Below are 13,628 nucleotides of genomic sequence, written 5' to 3'. Positions count from 1 at the left end.
TTAAAATGTATCTTAGGGAATGCAGTTGGAGGGTGTGGCCTGCGCTGATACGGCTCTCCATTAGGACCGTTAATGGAATTTCACGAGCATTGTAATGAAGTTTTGGGTTCCATGAGAGGTGGGTAAATTATTGACCAATACAACGACTGCCAGATTCACCAGAAGGACTCAGTTCCGTAGAGTTAGTTAATTGATTAGTTGACTAATTAGTTAGTTATATAGTTAGATATGAACATATTTAAAGATACCCATCGGTTGCGATTAGTTAATATTACCAAACGAAGAATAGAACTGATCACAAATTGTGTGACAATGAAAAATGATATGTTTCATGACGGGGAATCCCTTTGCTGAAACAGCATTAAAAACCTTATGGTTGTCTACTGTAAACACCAAATGTTTCTGTCGAGTGGTTAGCACTCCTGCTTCATATTCGTGAGGTACGGGCTCAAATCTTGACCCGGAGATCGTCTGGCTACCCTGTCTGAAATTCCTCTTATTTTGTTCCTTCGATCCTCCAAGCACATGCCGATAGTTACCTTAAATTAGGCGGCGATCCTTTCTTTCCGTATCCTTTCAAATTCTTTACTCACTCATGATCGTGTCATTCGACGTTATTATGGTCTGAGATACAAATATCGACTTTAAATAAACCGAAAATAAACTTTACAAATAGTATAATTCCAATTGAATAAAAATTTCCTTGGCTATTATCCATCGTCTAGTAAATATAAAACGTAAAAAACGACGTTTCGGAGATGGGACTCTATCTCCGTCTTCAGGTTCCTACACAGTTGGGCCCACTAGATAGAGCTAATCCCTATCTCCGGACCTTTTCAGCTCTCAATCTTTTTTTCCACGTATTTATCTTTCGTGTTATCACATAATTTTCGTCACCCATATTAGTAAAACGTCTAAAATGAGCCTAATGGTATCATCAAACTTAGACTATTATCCACCTGGCGTCATTATTACGAAGTATGCTATTTTTAAACGTTTTCCTCCTGCTCTGCCCCCATTTAAAAATATCCCCTGTGAGTGTAGGCAAACACACACGCCGACGTCATATCAGCCTTTTGACCTTGATGCTATTATTTAATTATAATTCGTATTCTGTGTCGACGCTTCGTCCGCAAGTTCTGTAAATATTCCACGTCAGATGACGTCTGTTACAGAGATACAACGAAACTGATGAAGTGCATGTTGGGTTGAGAGCTGCAGATAAAGCGTGAAGATTAAATGGTACAAGTTATTTAAAGCAAGCAATTCCAGGCGTTGAGATTTCTTTATGGTGTTTACCGTGCAAATGGTTGGCGCAAGGGCGAAATGCCTTTCGCCGATGGTTGCGGGATCACCGGGTGACCTACTGGTGATGATATTGGTAGTTCTGGTTGTGCAGGAACTACCGGTAGTTGTAGTGTTGGTGTTTGTAGTGGTGCAGGTGAGTGGTGAAGAGTCGGGGCGAAAAAACCACGAAGCAACCGAAGCCCACTGTAACAACAGAAGAGACAGTAGAGACATCTGGAGTTTCGAGACGAGTTAGAAGTGGATAGTGACTAACAGAGGACGAAGTACAGATGAAAGTTAATAAGAAACAAAGCCTTTGCAAGAAATATTTACCAATTTAAGTGCTTATTCAGGATAACAATTCCAGAACAACAATTTCTATGACAAAGGGATGAAACGTAAAAGATCATTCACTAAAAGCGAAGGATATAAGGAAAATTTTCAATGTGAGTGTAGAAATATGATATTAGTTATAAACGTACGCCTAGAAAAATTAATGTCTCTACTCTGATTCATACTCGAGAAACGTGAAGAAATGTGAGGTTTCGAGAAGGTCGTTTGCAGGAAGGCGACTTTCGAACATGCTTATTTTTAAGCGGGTTATGTGTCGAACGGGATGTTCTTCTAGTTCTGAATATAAAATTTTAAAATATCGTGTCAATAAATTAACTTTCTGCTTCAGTTTGTTTTAAAGGTCTACTTAAATTATAACATTTCAGGAACCGTGTGTTTACATTTTAGACATCTCCAGGTGAAATAACTATTCCTCGTGATAATGTACGTTCATTGCGCAATCAATATTTTCTTTTTCAGAATTTCAAGCACTTTTTACAGAACTAGTTTTTAAGTAAACATGCTTTCTTAAAATTCCATCTATGAGAAACGTAATTTTCTACTCTTCCTACAGTATATTTTAAGTGCTAATTTGTGTTTGTAAATGTATTTTTCATGTCCGCTAAATCACATTAAATAGAAAAGACATGCAAGTTAAGATGTGTAAATAAAAATGTAGTAATTTTAGAAGGACACATTTAAATTATCCATTCGAAATCTTCGGTTAATATTTTATACCCGTGTTGGAAGTTCCAAAAGCGACGAAAATTCCCGCATTGCAACATGCAGGAGACGAAAATGAGACTTGCATTACACAGTCTCCAAAAGATTTCGACACCGTACATGTACCACACTTCATATTTGCTATATGAAACTTAAAATGGTGACGTAGTTCACATGACGATAGAATCTGATCATAACGGCATGACATCGCAATACATTCATGTTGAGTTCCTGATCGTCAGAACGTTTCTTATCAGACACGAAATAAACCGCTTAACATATGAGAAACGTTATTCTGTACGTACTCAAAAACTTCATATTTCGTACTAGAGACGGGATACTAATTAAATTATTCTGTTGATATCATTTTTAGACTGAATAGCAAGAAAACACTCATCCAGAAAGGACACGTCGGTTGATTTCAACAGAAATGTAGGTCTAATACCATTTCGATTACAAATCGACCTATATTGTAATAGTTCGTACGGGGCTAATATGGAACTAATAAAAGTAGTAAATTATGATGAATGGTAGAGGAAACCACAACAGGAAGTTTGTCGTCCCTTGTTGATTTTGTCTAGTGAGGTGATTACAATCGATGTTAAGACAAGTCTTGAAACGTAATGTGTATAAAATAAAATGCCTAAGACAAACCATTAATGAACGACAGATTTAAAGTTCTACGTTATTTCTAACGCATTCTTTATTTGCTTGGAGTTCTTTTAATTCCCATCGAGTAAGCCACATGCTAGGTGCTTTAGTGACTTCTTCAAAAGCAGTCTCGTACATATTGAATAATAAAAGACCCTGATCTCCTGCACCTGTGATATTTATTTTCTAATCCTAGAACTTTTTTGTACAATGGAGTTTGTTTTTCTATAAGTCATTTTTGGTAGACGCACGCTAGGACATTACAGAGGAAAAATCAATTTCGTTCTTATGGCATTTTATATCAGCTACCTCTGCATTTCTGTTTAGATTCGATATTTTCAAATTCCACTTTTGTGGCTGTTTATTTCATGAGTACCATGCAACAACACGATGTTCGTAAGAAAGTATGAGTATAAACTGGATTTTTAAATATTCTTTAGGTAAGCTGGCTTTCTCACTTCTTGCTTCAAGTTTTAACAGAATCCGAGCATATAAACACCGTTCTGGTTTGTGTGCTCACATATGGTTACCATAATTTTGAACACCTTTGGATGTAAGTTAATAATCCTGAAGGAAATTTCTGTGCAAACAACCTAAATAATACAGTAGCTGCCATTTTCTATTATATGTTCTAATTAATTCTGTTAATTGTTATGCAGTTAAAAACTAACGAAGTTGCCCTTCTCCAATATTGTAACACGGCGTGCATAGTGAATTAGAACAAGAAGAGGACAGGGGGGAGTTATACATGGTACATACGTAGTAGTACATAGCACGTTACATGCGTTCCTGGTACTTAAATTTAATAATACCAAAAGTAAATATGTGTCTTAATCCTGCTTCATGTGTCACTCTTTGTATCAGACATGTAGGTGTACGAGTATAGCAGCAACGACTTAACGTTTGACCAATCCCTCCCAAACTAGAGTCGTCAGAATACATACTTATTAGCTGCATGTTGTTAAACCCACAGGAAGTCCACGTGGAGTTTTTCTTTTCTTTTTGTACATAACGTGGCACAGATTACTACCCATTTTATACTCCCATTTGATATTCTATCGATTTATAACGTGAGTTTATCGCCTCTGAAGTGTAAAATATGTATGGTTAGTCTGAACACCGATCGATCTAACTTGCATGAAGCAATGATACATCTCATTTTAATGCACTTTAGAGAAGCAGTAAACCGTAGCGTAAGATATGCAAAGCAAGATCAGGCCAAATTTTTAGATTTAAAGTTTTCGTGTCCGCAAGTTTGAATGTGACTGTCTTCTCGGATTTTGCGCCGTGTAGTCTCGTAGAAATTGACAGACGACTCAGAGGTACTTGCCATCTTCTTTATCAGGGCACGCTCTGATGATATAGGAATTAAGCATATATCATAGTTTTGAAGGTACGAAATGTATCTTCACTGGTAGTGGAATCGTGGACCGTTTTTACGGATTCTGACCTACGAATCTGTAACCCCCTCTTCGAAACATACAATATTGGTCTTTGCGCCATTCTTCTATTGAGCTTAGTTTTCGAGCTACATGAACTGCCCTCATCGGGACTCGAATGCAGTGTATGTTTGCGGAGTTTTGTCCTTTATAAAATCTGTTCCTGTTTCAAGTTTGATGGACATCGTTAATGATTAGCCAGCTCAAGCCAGTCAGACGTTCGCCATGAACGTAAGCCTCGGGTAGCTGGCTAACGATACCTGATCACATCTGTTGTACTTCAGTACCACTGAACCACATAAGTTAGACAGAAGACTTTATAATTTTCGTTTATCCAACACACTTAACATGAACGTTCCGCGTCAGATAAGTTATGGAGAGGAATAAGTATTCTGAAGTGTATTCCAATATAAAAAGTCGGGTCCCAGTGTTTGTGCTCGAAAGAAACATTAACATTCTGCGTTCCTTCCAAGAATTTTTGATTTGCGCTTGTCTCTCAGTCACTTTAACCCTGTTAAGACAGACATTCGTACACAGCATAGCACTTGAGTGTTTATAAAACGTCTGGCTTGGTAAAAATATCGCCGTCTCTCGAGGAGTCCACACCGACGCCTGGCGTCGGCCGTCACACTCCGGCTTGCTGGTCAGCGTTAGCTGTCGATCTGTTGATAGCAACAAGATGGTTCCAAACCACTTAATGTGTATCGGGTTATATTTAGAGCTGTGCTACTGGTATTAACAGTGAAACAGAGTCCAACTTTCCTCGTTTGTTTATTCGGTTATTTTACGATAATGTGTCAACTTCTGAGGTTTACAGAATCCGGTACGAAATTAGATACGGTAACCCGCTTGTTAATGATTAACTGACGAGGATACTGGTGAGTTTACGCTAATAGACATAGAAGCTACCTTCCGAACTTAATGGAAGGAGCGGTGGTGTGGCAGAACTGTCAAGAGAGTAAATACATTTGCGTCCGTACAATATTAACACTGGAAAGACGGTTATGCGTCTGCGTGAAACGTTTTCCTAATTAGTTTCTGATAAATGTAGACATGGTTCTTTGTCTCATTAATTTGCATTTCTGTGTTGCTCATTTGCACAGTACCTAATTGTTAAGTTTCTAAGCTGCTTATTTTTAAATTTACAATTATCGAGTATATAATAGACAGAAATACTGCAGAAGTTCGTTAAGAGGGGTTGCCGGCCTATTTTTTACCCGCTAGTAACAGAAAATTTTACAGCAGTACAGCTTCCATCCTCGTCTCATAGCTAGTCAGCTGTACTGCTGTTAATTATTTTAGTTTTTCAGATATTAATGGACAAGACATTATAAAATTAGAATGAGCAGTTGGCTGGATTCATCTATCTCAAAATAAGGTGTAATAGAGGACTTTTGTACACACGGTAATTACATTCTAAGTCATTTCATGAAGCAAACTGTTCCTTTTAAATTAACAGTTGCTCAGATAATATTTGTCATCCTTAAGTAACTCGGAAGTTTATTACTGTGTTTACAACAGTCTGCCATTGGTGGCTATCCTGAGGGAGATGAATCCAATGCACCCCCCAACCATTTCCTTAAGATCCAGTTTAATTTTAGTCTTCGTTACAATCCATTTGTGAAGTAAAGTCTTCTACTTATGTGGTGTAATGGGCCTAATCACACACCGAAGACGTTAATGTAGCAGTAGCTCTATAAATCTATATAGATACTCATTTACTATCTCAGTTGTTACGTCCTACATTGAATGTGGCTTTTCATGATTTTTATTAACTTATCCAGAGAAATTGCAGGAATATGTTATCAGATATGTAGTTAAGGATTGCTTTCATCAACTTACATTTCATGATCATCTTTCTATTTTTGTCGATGTATGTAACCTGTGAGTTGATATACCGTCATTAAGTGACTTTTAGAGATAAGAATTATTTCATAATTGCTGTCATTTATCATGACTGTAAGTTAACCAAATGACACGATGTCATTCAATTCAACTACGAAGAAGTAACAAGCTGACAAGTGTACTTGATAAATAATAACAAATTTGCATAACAGCCTATATATGTGCGTGCAGCACAGAGCTTATATTTTTGTGTCTTTGTCCGTGTGACCGCAGTTTTACCGTCGAGGACAGTGACTGGTCGTCAGAGGTCACGCCTTTAAAACCTGCACACATGACATACCTGTATTCATATATTACGTTAAGGTCCTCATAAAAACCGTCCTGATTTTAAACACCAACAGCGGGACATGTAATATGTACATAGTATAAATGTTAGTTAAACACGCAAATGAGACCGTAATACCGTCTCGAGGTCTAAATCCATTGAGATAAAGTTACGGTATAATTTTGTGTAGGAAGTTATGATATGGATAAATTGCTGTAAGTGTGGTCGTGGCCTTCATCTTCGCGCACAAAGCTGCAACGTCCGACTTATGAGCACATGCATTTTAACTTCTGCGCATGCAAGGTCATGTGTTCTCTTACGGCGATACAACTATCGCTTAGTCAATAAAGTAACAAGTTACGGAGTGAAATTCCGGTTCCATTTCCGGTAGAGACTTGAATTTTTCTCATCGCCTTTGCATCTAGAACGGGCTTCGGTTTCTCTAGTCCTCTATTAGAGCACCATTAGCTTCCCACAAGGTGAAGTGACCGAAATCTTTAAAAAATTGACTTAGCTGCTTGAGTTCATCTGTGAGAAATTTTAAATAGCCTACTTAACACCTGGTTTCAAACTAAAAGCATTTATTTTATTGTATTTATAATTCATTACAATTAAAAATTATTCACCCACTTATCTGTTGCTAACGTGAATTTCGGCTTCTAATTCACCATAAGCCCAAGTGCTTTCCCTACGTTAGTGATTTTGATAGTACATGATGACTTGTAAAATACTATTAAACTGATGATGGCTTACAAGACAATATGCTCGTGCCAAGCAACACAAAATCAGTGAATAACTGTTAATAGCTTTGTAATAAGATATATTTAAAGATCAGAGTCATGTATACAATTAAAACAGGATTAGAAGTCTGAATTATATGATGGAGTATTGAGGAGTCTTCTAAAATACGTTACACAGTTCTAGAGTTATGCCTTACTTAACAAACAGCAAACTGTAAGGGTCTGGATTCAAATCTTGAATACCTGAGTACGTGTCTAGATGATTTGTATAGTGTCACGAACGGGCCGGATGGACACATACTACTTTCTTGCTGTGTTGTATTTGTATAAGGGTTATAAAGATGATTTACTGTCTTTCTTACAATCTTCTCACAATTTAGGCCTACAGGCCTTATCGACAAGCACAATCAAAACGACAAACGTATTCTTTCTCTGGCGTCTTTGTAACATTAAGTTGCAAAAGTGCGCCCAACTTCCCCATGTGTGTCTGTCTGTGGCGTGCAACAACTCCAAAGTTTCCGAACGGATTTTAACCAAATTTGGTATTGTCAAGCTTTACGAAAATTTGCCAATATATTTCATTTTTGGCTAATATCAGATGGCAATGGTGGGTACTTTGAATGAAGACCTGGTGCATTTTGGAGTGAGAATGTGACTGGATGGAGAATCCCCTGGTTAACTACGTTACCATGGTTGCGTAGGGAATCCCCGTGCGAAAAATCTCTAGCTAGTCGCGCAGCCTTGTGGATGAATCGTCTGTGGTGACGTCATCAACCAGCCAGACAGGCGACAGACAGCCCCTACACCCAAACGTCATTGACCCCACATAACTCTGACGTCACTGGCTTTATTCACAGAGGTCAAGTTCAAATTCTGGCGAACCTTTCCTTGCTTGTTGTCCTACTGTAAACTGAAGAATAGATAGAAACAAGTACCAGAGTTTTTATAACTGAGGTCTTGCGTGATAGGTTATATAATGGTCTAACTGTAGCATTGGAAATATAATTCTGGGACCTATATTAACAAATAAACATGTTAACCAATGATCATTGCATCTATTGTTCATACCAATGCAGCCACATGTGCTGTTCACCCGCGGAACATATGTGATTCTGTGATTTTTTTTATGTTTCACATTTTCGCTTCGAAACTGCTGAAGACGATATTGGATGATTTTGTGGTTATGATTTATGAGTCGAGTGATAAGGCAAAGGAAGTTTTCTATTTAATATCAGACATTTACTTGGGCGACTGAAGAAACGACATCTTATGTTGGTTTAATCGACTCCTGGATTCTTATGCCTTTCAGTGCACATAAATAATGCATATTGACGTTTGGAAACTTTGGATATCTTACTTTTCACTGGAAGCGAGTAACTCAGCAGTTTTATGCAAACACTTGAGTCTTCATTTGGGGTGTATCGAAGTTCACAGTTTGTAAATATTATTTTCGGGTTTATCACGTGAAAAATCAAGAGTCGTTTAAAAAAAGAAACTAGTAAACTGCCCGTCAAAAATGTAGTTAAAATCTAAAGATATATAGCAATTAACACTATTTCAAAACAAATTTAGTAGCATTATTCTGAGTTTTAATAGCCTCATACATGATATGTCTGGCCAGAAAATAAGTAGCATTGTATAGGAATACAATTAAATTAATTACGCAATACGAAATAAGTTTTCTCTCATAATTATTTATTTTGAAAAGTGAGACCATACAGTTTCTTTAATAATACTGAAGACAATATAGATTACTGAGAATAGACAGGTCTAAAGAGTTACTTCGTCTGCATATTTTACTATATCTCTTTATGAAGCAAATACTAGATTCTTCCCTTCTTTACGAGTCATGTAATTTCAATGGTCGACCTTTATGGTTAGGCTAATAAGAGTGTTATTACCCTGTTGTGTGTTGCATTTGTAATCTGTACTTTATTTGCCCCAGTAAAACCAAATAATACTGCAATAACTTTAACACCATAAATACATGAATTATATATGAAGTTCCTTATTAAATACGGTAACCTCTAAACGTAGAAACATCTGCTTCTTGTATTTCCGTTCCATTTCGGGGCAGTCATCAGGGCTGGTGGCACTGTTAATAATTGCCGTGTGGGAAGTATAAGTAAAGGGAACGCGACGGTGTTGCATGCCACATAACGTGTTTAACCATCAGTGTCCAACGTGAACACAGGGGACCAATTATACGCAGAACCCTTTTCAAATATCTCTTGAGCAACATTTCAAAAATTGTTTATATCATTATAATAACATACGCCGAAGACTTGACATTTACTTATGTAATGTTGTGTGTAAATGTCTAGGCTCCTAATCTGCGTTGGCGGCAGCCGTTGACAATTTACTGAAAGCTTTCTCTTACATCTGTCGCACGCACGATTAAAACATAACTTCTTTCAATGAAAGGGGAGTTAGGGAGAAAAATAAGCCTTTGTAACTACTAGTGGATTTTATGGACACTCAGAGACCACATTTGAAACTCATAGGTTACGAAAATGTTCCCTTTACTTCTGAAATACAGTGAGCCCCAATGAAATTACGAATATGCATTATCAGAATTGTTTATTCAAAACACTTATAGTTTTTAAAGATTATGTTGGATACTGTCATTATCTGAGGTACATACGACATTTCGGGAGTTGGGATTATACATGCTCTGAAATGTGCATATGTGAATCCCATTCATTTAAGATTTGAAGTCAAACGTCTCTTTATTTATCCGAAACTGTGCCAGAAGGCCTCAATGAATTATATTATACGTATTTAAAATAGTTTAAATTTGTCCGGTGTCCAGATTTGGTCTACATATCTGGAAACGCCAGCGTGGGCCACCGGATCCAACAGAATAGATGTCTCCGCTCTTTATATCTGAAGATAAAGAAAGATCTGCCCTTCGAAATGTAGTGATATTTGAAGATTGTAGGATTTATTAAGTCCTTTTAAAAACGAACAAAGAAATTAGTAATATAAGGGTTACTTAAGCATCTTTGTGTACAACAGTTTAATAAACTTTTAATGCTCTGATGTCTTCATTAATATAGCATTTGAAATATACAGGTTATGTGTTAAATTAATGTGACGACGCATGATATAGACAGATCTGATGATAGTATTATTAAATGGTGGCAGGTAAGGTAATAAATTAAACTGTTTAACTGTTGAATCCAGTATGCACAAATCTCATATTGAACAACAGCTATAATTTACACAACTTATCACGACAAATTGCGTACTAATAATTGTCTCTGTATACGTAAGTCTGAGCGTAGGCTTATATTATAAATCACATTTGTATTTCTACTTAGATTTATCAAACATAAGACTAATGGAGTCTAAGAAGTCATCTAAAATGAAAAGTCAAAATTTCACCTGTAATTTAATTTTATTAAGAGACATAAAGATGTCGAATTTTTAAAAGCGATATTTCAGGCATAAAGTCCCATGTCTGAAAGGTATTAAGTAAAAATGTACACAAAGGTTTTGTGCGGTATTGAAACGCTTGTAATTATTCGCTTAAACCAACACCAGCAAATCTCTACAGCGCGTATAAACGTTTCATTTCCACCACACAGACATCATCTTCCCCCTTGTTAACGACTAGACCACTGAATTACAGTGTACGACTGTTTTTTTTTTAATTCACGGTCTGGCAAAAACGAGGGGCAGGAAGCAGAAGGGGAATGGACGACACTGTCTGCCTATTTAATTATGACTATCTCACAAACGGCGCAGATATAACGCCTCGACGGCACCAGCTACTTGTTGACAACGATACCGCCACAGTCCCACTTTGTACACAAATTACATTCAATTAGTCTCGCAAAGCACTTTGTGTGTGCTCTAAGTGAGATTTCTGTGAGGACAGCCAGCAAGGGGGGATGCACGTCTTGGAAAATTGGAGAGCTTCAAATGTGAGAAATGTTTACAAGGTTAACTAAGTATAATCCTTTTCCCTCATACCACCTCACGCGTTCAACTCCCTCATTACACCACAGAACTAGGAGTAATTTATACTGAAGCGAAATGTACAGAAACAGCGTGTACGTTGCATTTGCTGCTGTTCTATTGAAGGAATCTGTCACAGTGTTTCAAGAGCTTTTATCCAGTTTAAGAATGGCGGTAAATCTTCAGCGTCTGGGATCGGCATATTTCTTTGTTATTCCATTATCTTCAGACGCTTTATTAGTCACTCATTGTATTTATTGTAACATGAGGCATGATTATATTATTTTAAATCATGAATATGGACAGATAATTATATAAAATTGCTTAAAACTTTTCCCTAGGATAGTCAGGCAGTTGCCAGAATTGATTAATGAAAATCACGAAAAGCTGAGAAATAATGCAACTTCAGATTCTAAAACGGAAGAGACCAGAAATCCTAACCCATGAAAATTTAAGGAGAAATAAATTGCAAATAAAAATATATTTAATTCAGACGATCAGAGACTAATAATTCGAACTACGACACAATTAATTATCACATTCCCCTATTTAGAGCAGAAAACATAGTGATGTCCTGGGGGGAAAAACACATGGTAACATTGGTAACACTACCAATCTCAGTCATGTATTGGATGGCGGGCTGGGGGGGGGGGTGAATGTTGTTTGGAAAGCAGAGGAGGGTAGCGCGGAGTATTACACGCAATCTCTCATAACATGAGCCCAAAGTATCACACAGCATCAACTTGACAAGATAAATTGTGCCGTCTTTTCCTGTTTTCCGCCCCAAAACTCATAAACACCAGCAGACTGGAGCTAAAAACAAAAATAAGCGAAGCTTTTAGTGAGATTGTTCCCCTGCGTTGCTTGTTTCTCATTATGAACGGGTGAGTGAGACGGAGATAGGGACGGAGAGGGAGACTTGACAGGGTTAGACCTAAACTAGTTTCGTATATGAAATTCCGTGATGTCATAATATAGACCTAAGAAGCAGCTTTGAATCCTAGCAAGAAGTGAAACGACATTCATTCTAAAGTTAAACTTATTTTTTTTAATTTCAGCCCACGTCCTTCTAACTGAAGAGCACACCCTTTGAAGCCGAAACTCTTATACAAATATTTAAGAATTAAGTTCCTACCTCAAAGAGAACGCATCTCCTCATCATTACAAAGATCATATGATTCATACTATTTATGAAAATAACTGTTGTTTATCATATAAAACCCATAAACGCACTGTGTGGGTATAATATAAAGTTAGCGATAGTTAAATCAGGTGATATACGTAGGAACTACTGGGCTCTAAAGGGTACTATGTGACAGAAACAGTGTACAGACAAAAGGGAATTATTGTTTGTAAATTAATTTGTTTGACAGAAATTAATCGAAAGATCTGATGAAAACTGACCACATGTAATCACCTACATGTATATGAGGTAGTGATATCAAAATGTTACGTAATGAAAGAGGATCTGTGGGCGTGGTCTGGATTCGTATAGTTCAGGATAGGGTCTCGGAGCAGGTTATTGTCAACACGGTAATAAAGCTTCGTATTCTACAAAAGGTGGGGAATTTCTTGACCAACTGAGCAACAATGAACTTCACAAGAAGGTCTCTGTTGTTTACATTATTACTTTAATCAGCCTTTGAACAAATAAGATGAGGAAACGGGAAGGAATCTCGTCTATCCAATATTTAAAAATTCCTTAGGGAATTAACCATTGTTTATTGCAAGAAAAATACGAATCTCATGGGCACGATCTGTGGCTAAAATATAAACCATTAAATGTTGTAGTGGGTGATGCATGTAGTAACCACAGCGCTTTAAAGGTCATACAATTTAGGCTTATTCTCTGTTGTTATCCAAATCCTTTTCTGCTAATATTACGGGGCATTATTTAGACGAAATATACTCTGTACGCAGTAAAAGAAATATAATGAGGTCATATATCTGTCCGCGTGTAACCTGTTCCAAACCAGTTTAAATATTCTGACGAGATTTGAGGAAGGGAGGCTGCACTGAATTCTGTCGGTCGAATTTGGTTTTAGCCACTAAAACCCGTAATTTAAACGGCGCTAGAATTTAAGTTAAAAAGCTTCTCGGAAATACCTGACACGAAAATGGGTACATGGCATTCAATATGTATGACGTAAATATGTGAAATTTTTATTTAAAACATTTTTTCGATGTGGTGTGAAATGAAATGCAAGCCAGAGTATCTTACGCCTTACTGCTGTGTATTAAACTCTACTGATGATTTACTGGCTTTGTCAATTTTGTAATTTATGGCTCTATGTTTTACATTATCTATAATGTTGCCTAGAT

The 13,628-nt window shown here is 37.0% G+C and overlaps 1 protein-coding gene and 1 long non-coding RNA gene across 6 annotated transcripts in view; one reads left to right on the top strand and one right to left on the bottom strand.

Moving 5' to 3' along the window:
• Positions 1-13,628, top strand: part of LOC110829823 (uncharacterized) — a 371,352-nt gene that overhangs the window by 62,183 nt on the left and 295,541 nt on the right. The window lies entirely within an intron of this gene.
• Positions 1-13,628, bottom strand: part of LOC110829814 (zinc finger protein basonuclin-2) — a 249,162-nt gene that overhangs the window by 201,917 nt on the left and 33,617 nt on the right. For 3 of the 5 annotated variants that reach the window (XM_022063929.2, XM_087344947.1, XM_022063930.2), the window contains one exon: positions 1,300-1,491. The exons of the other annotated variants lie outside the window; for them this stretch is intronic. In XM_022063929.2, the coding sequence (XP_021919621.1) occupies positions 1,300-1,491 (192 nt within the window). The remainder of the gene's footprint in view (positions 1-1,299; positions 1,492-13,628) is intronic. 5 annotated transcript variants of the gene reach the window in all.

The sequence above is a fragment of the Zootermopsis nevadensis genome, unplaced genomic scaffold (assembly GCF_977971745.1).
Source record: "Zootermopsis nevadensis isolate Lab colony 2312 unplaced genomic scaffold, Znev_1.0 Znev_ptg000008l, whole genome shotgun sequence".
NCBI classification, from domain to species: domain Eukaryota; kingdom Metazoa; phylum Arthropoda; class Insecta; order Blattodea; family Termopsidae; genus Zootermopsis; species Zootermopsis nevadensis.
The sequence above is the reverse complement of the archived record's forward strand: the minus strand, read 5'-3'. Positions and strand labels throughout refer to the sequence as shown.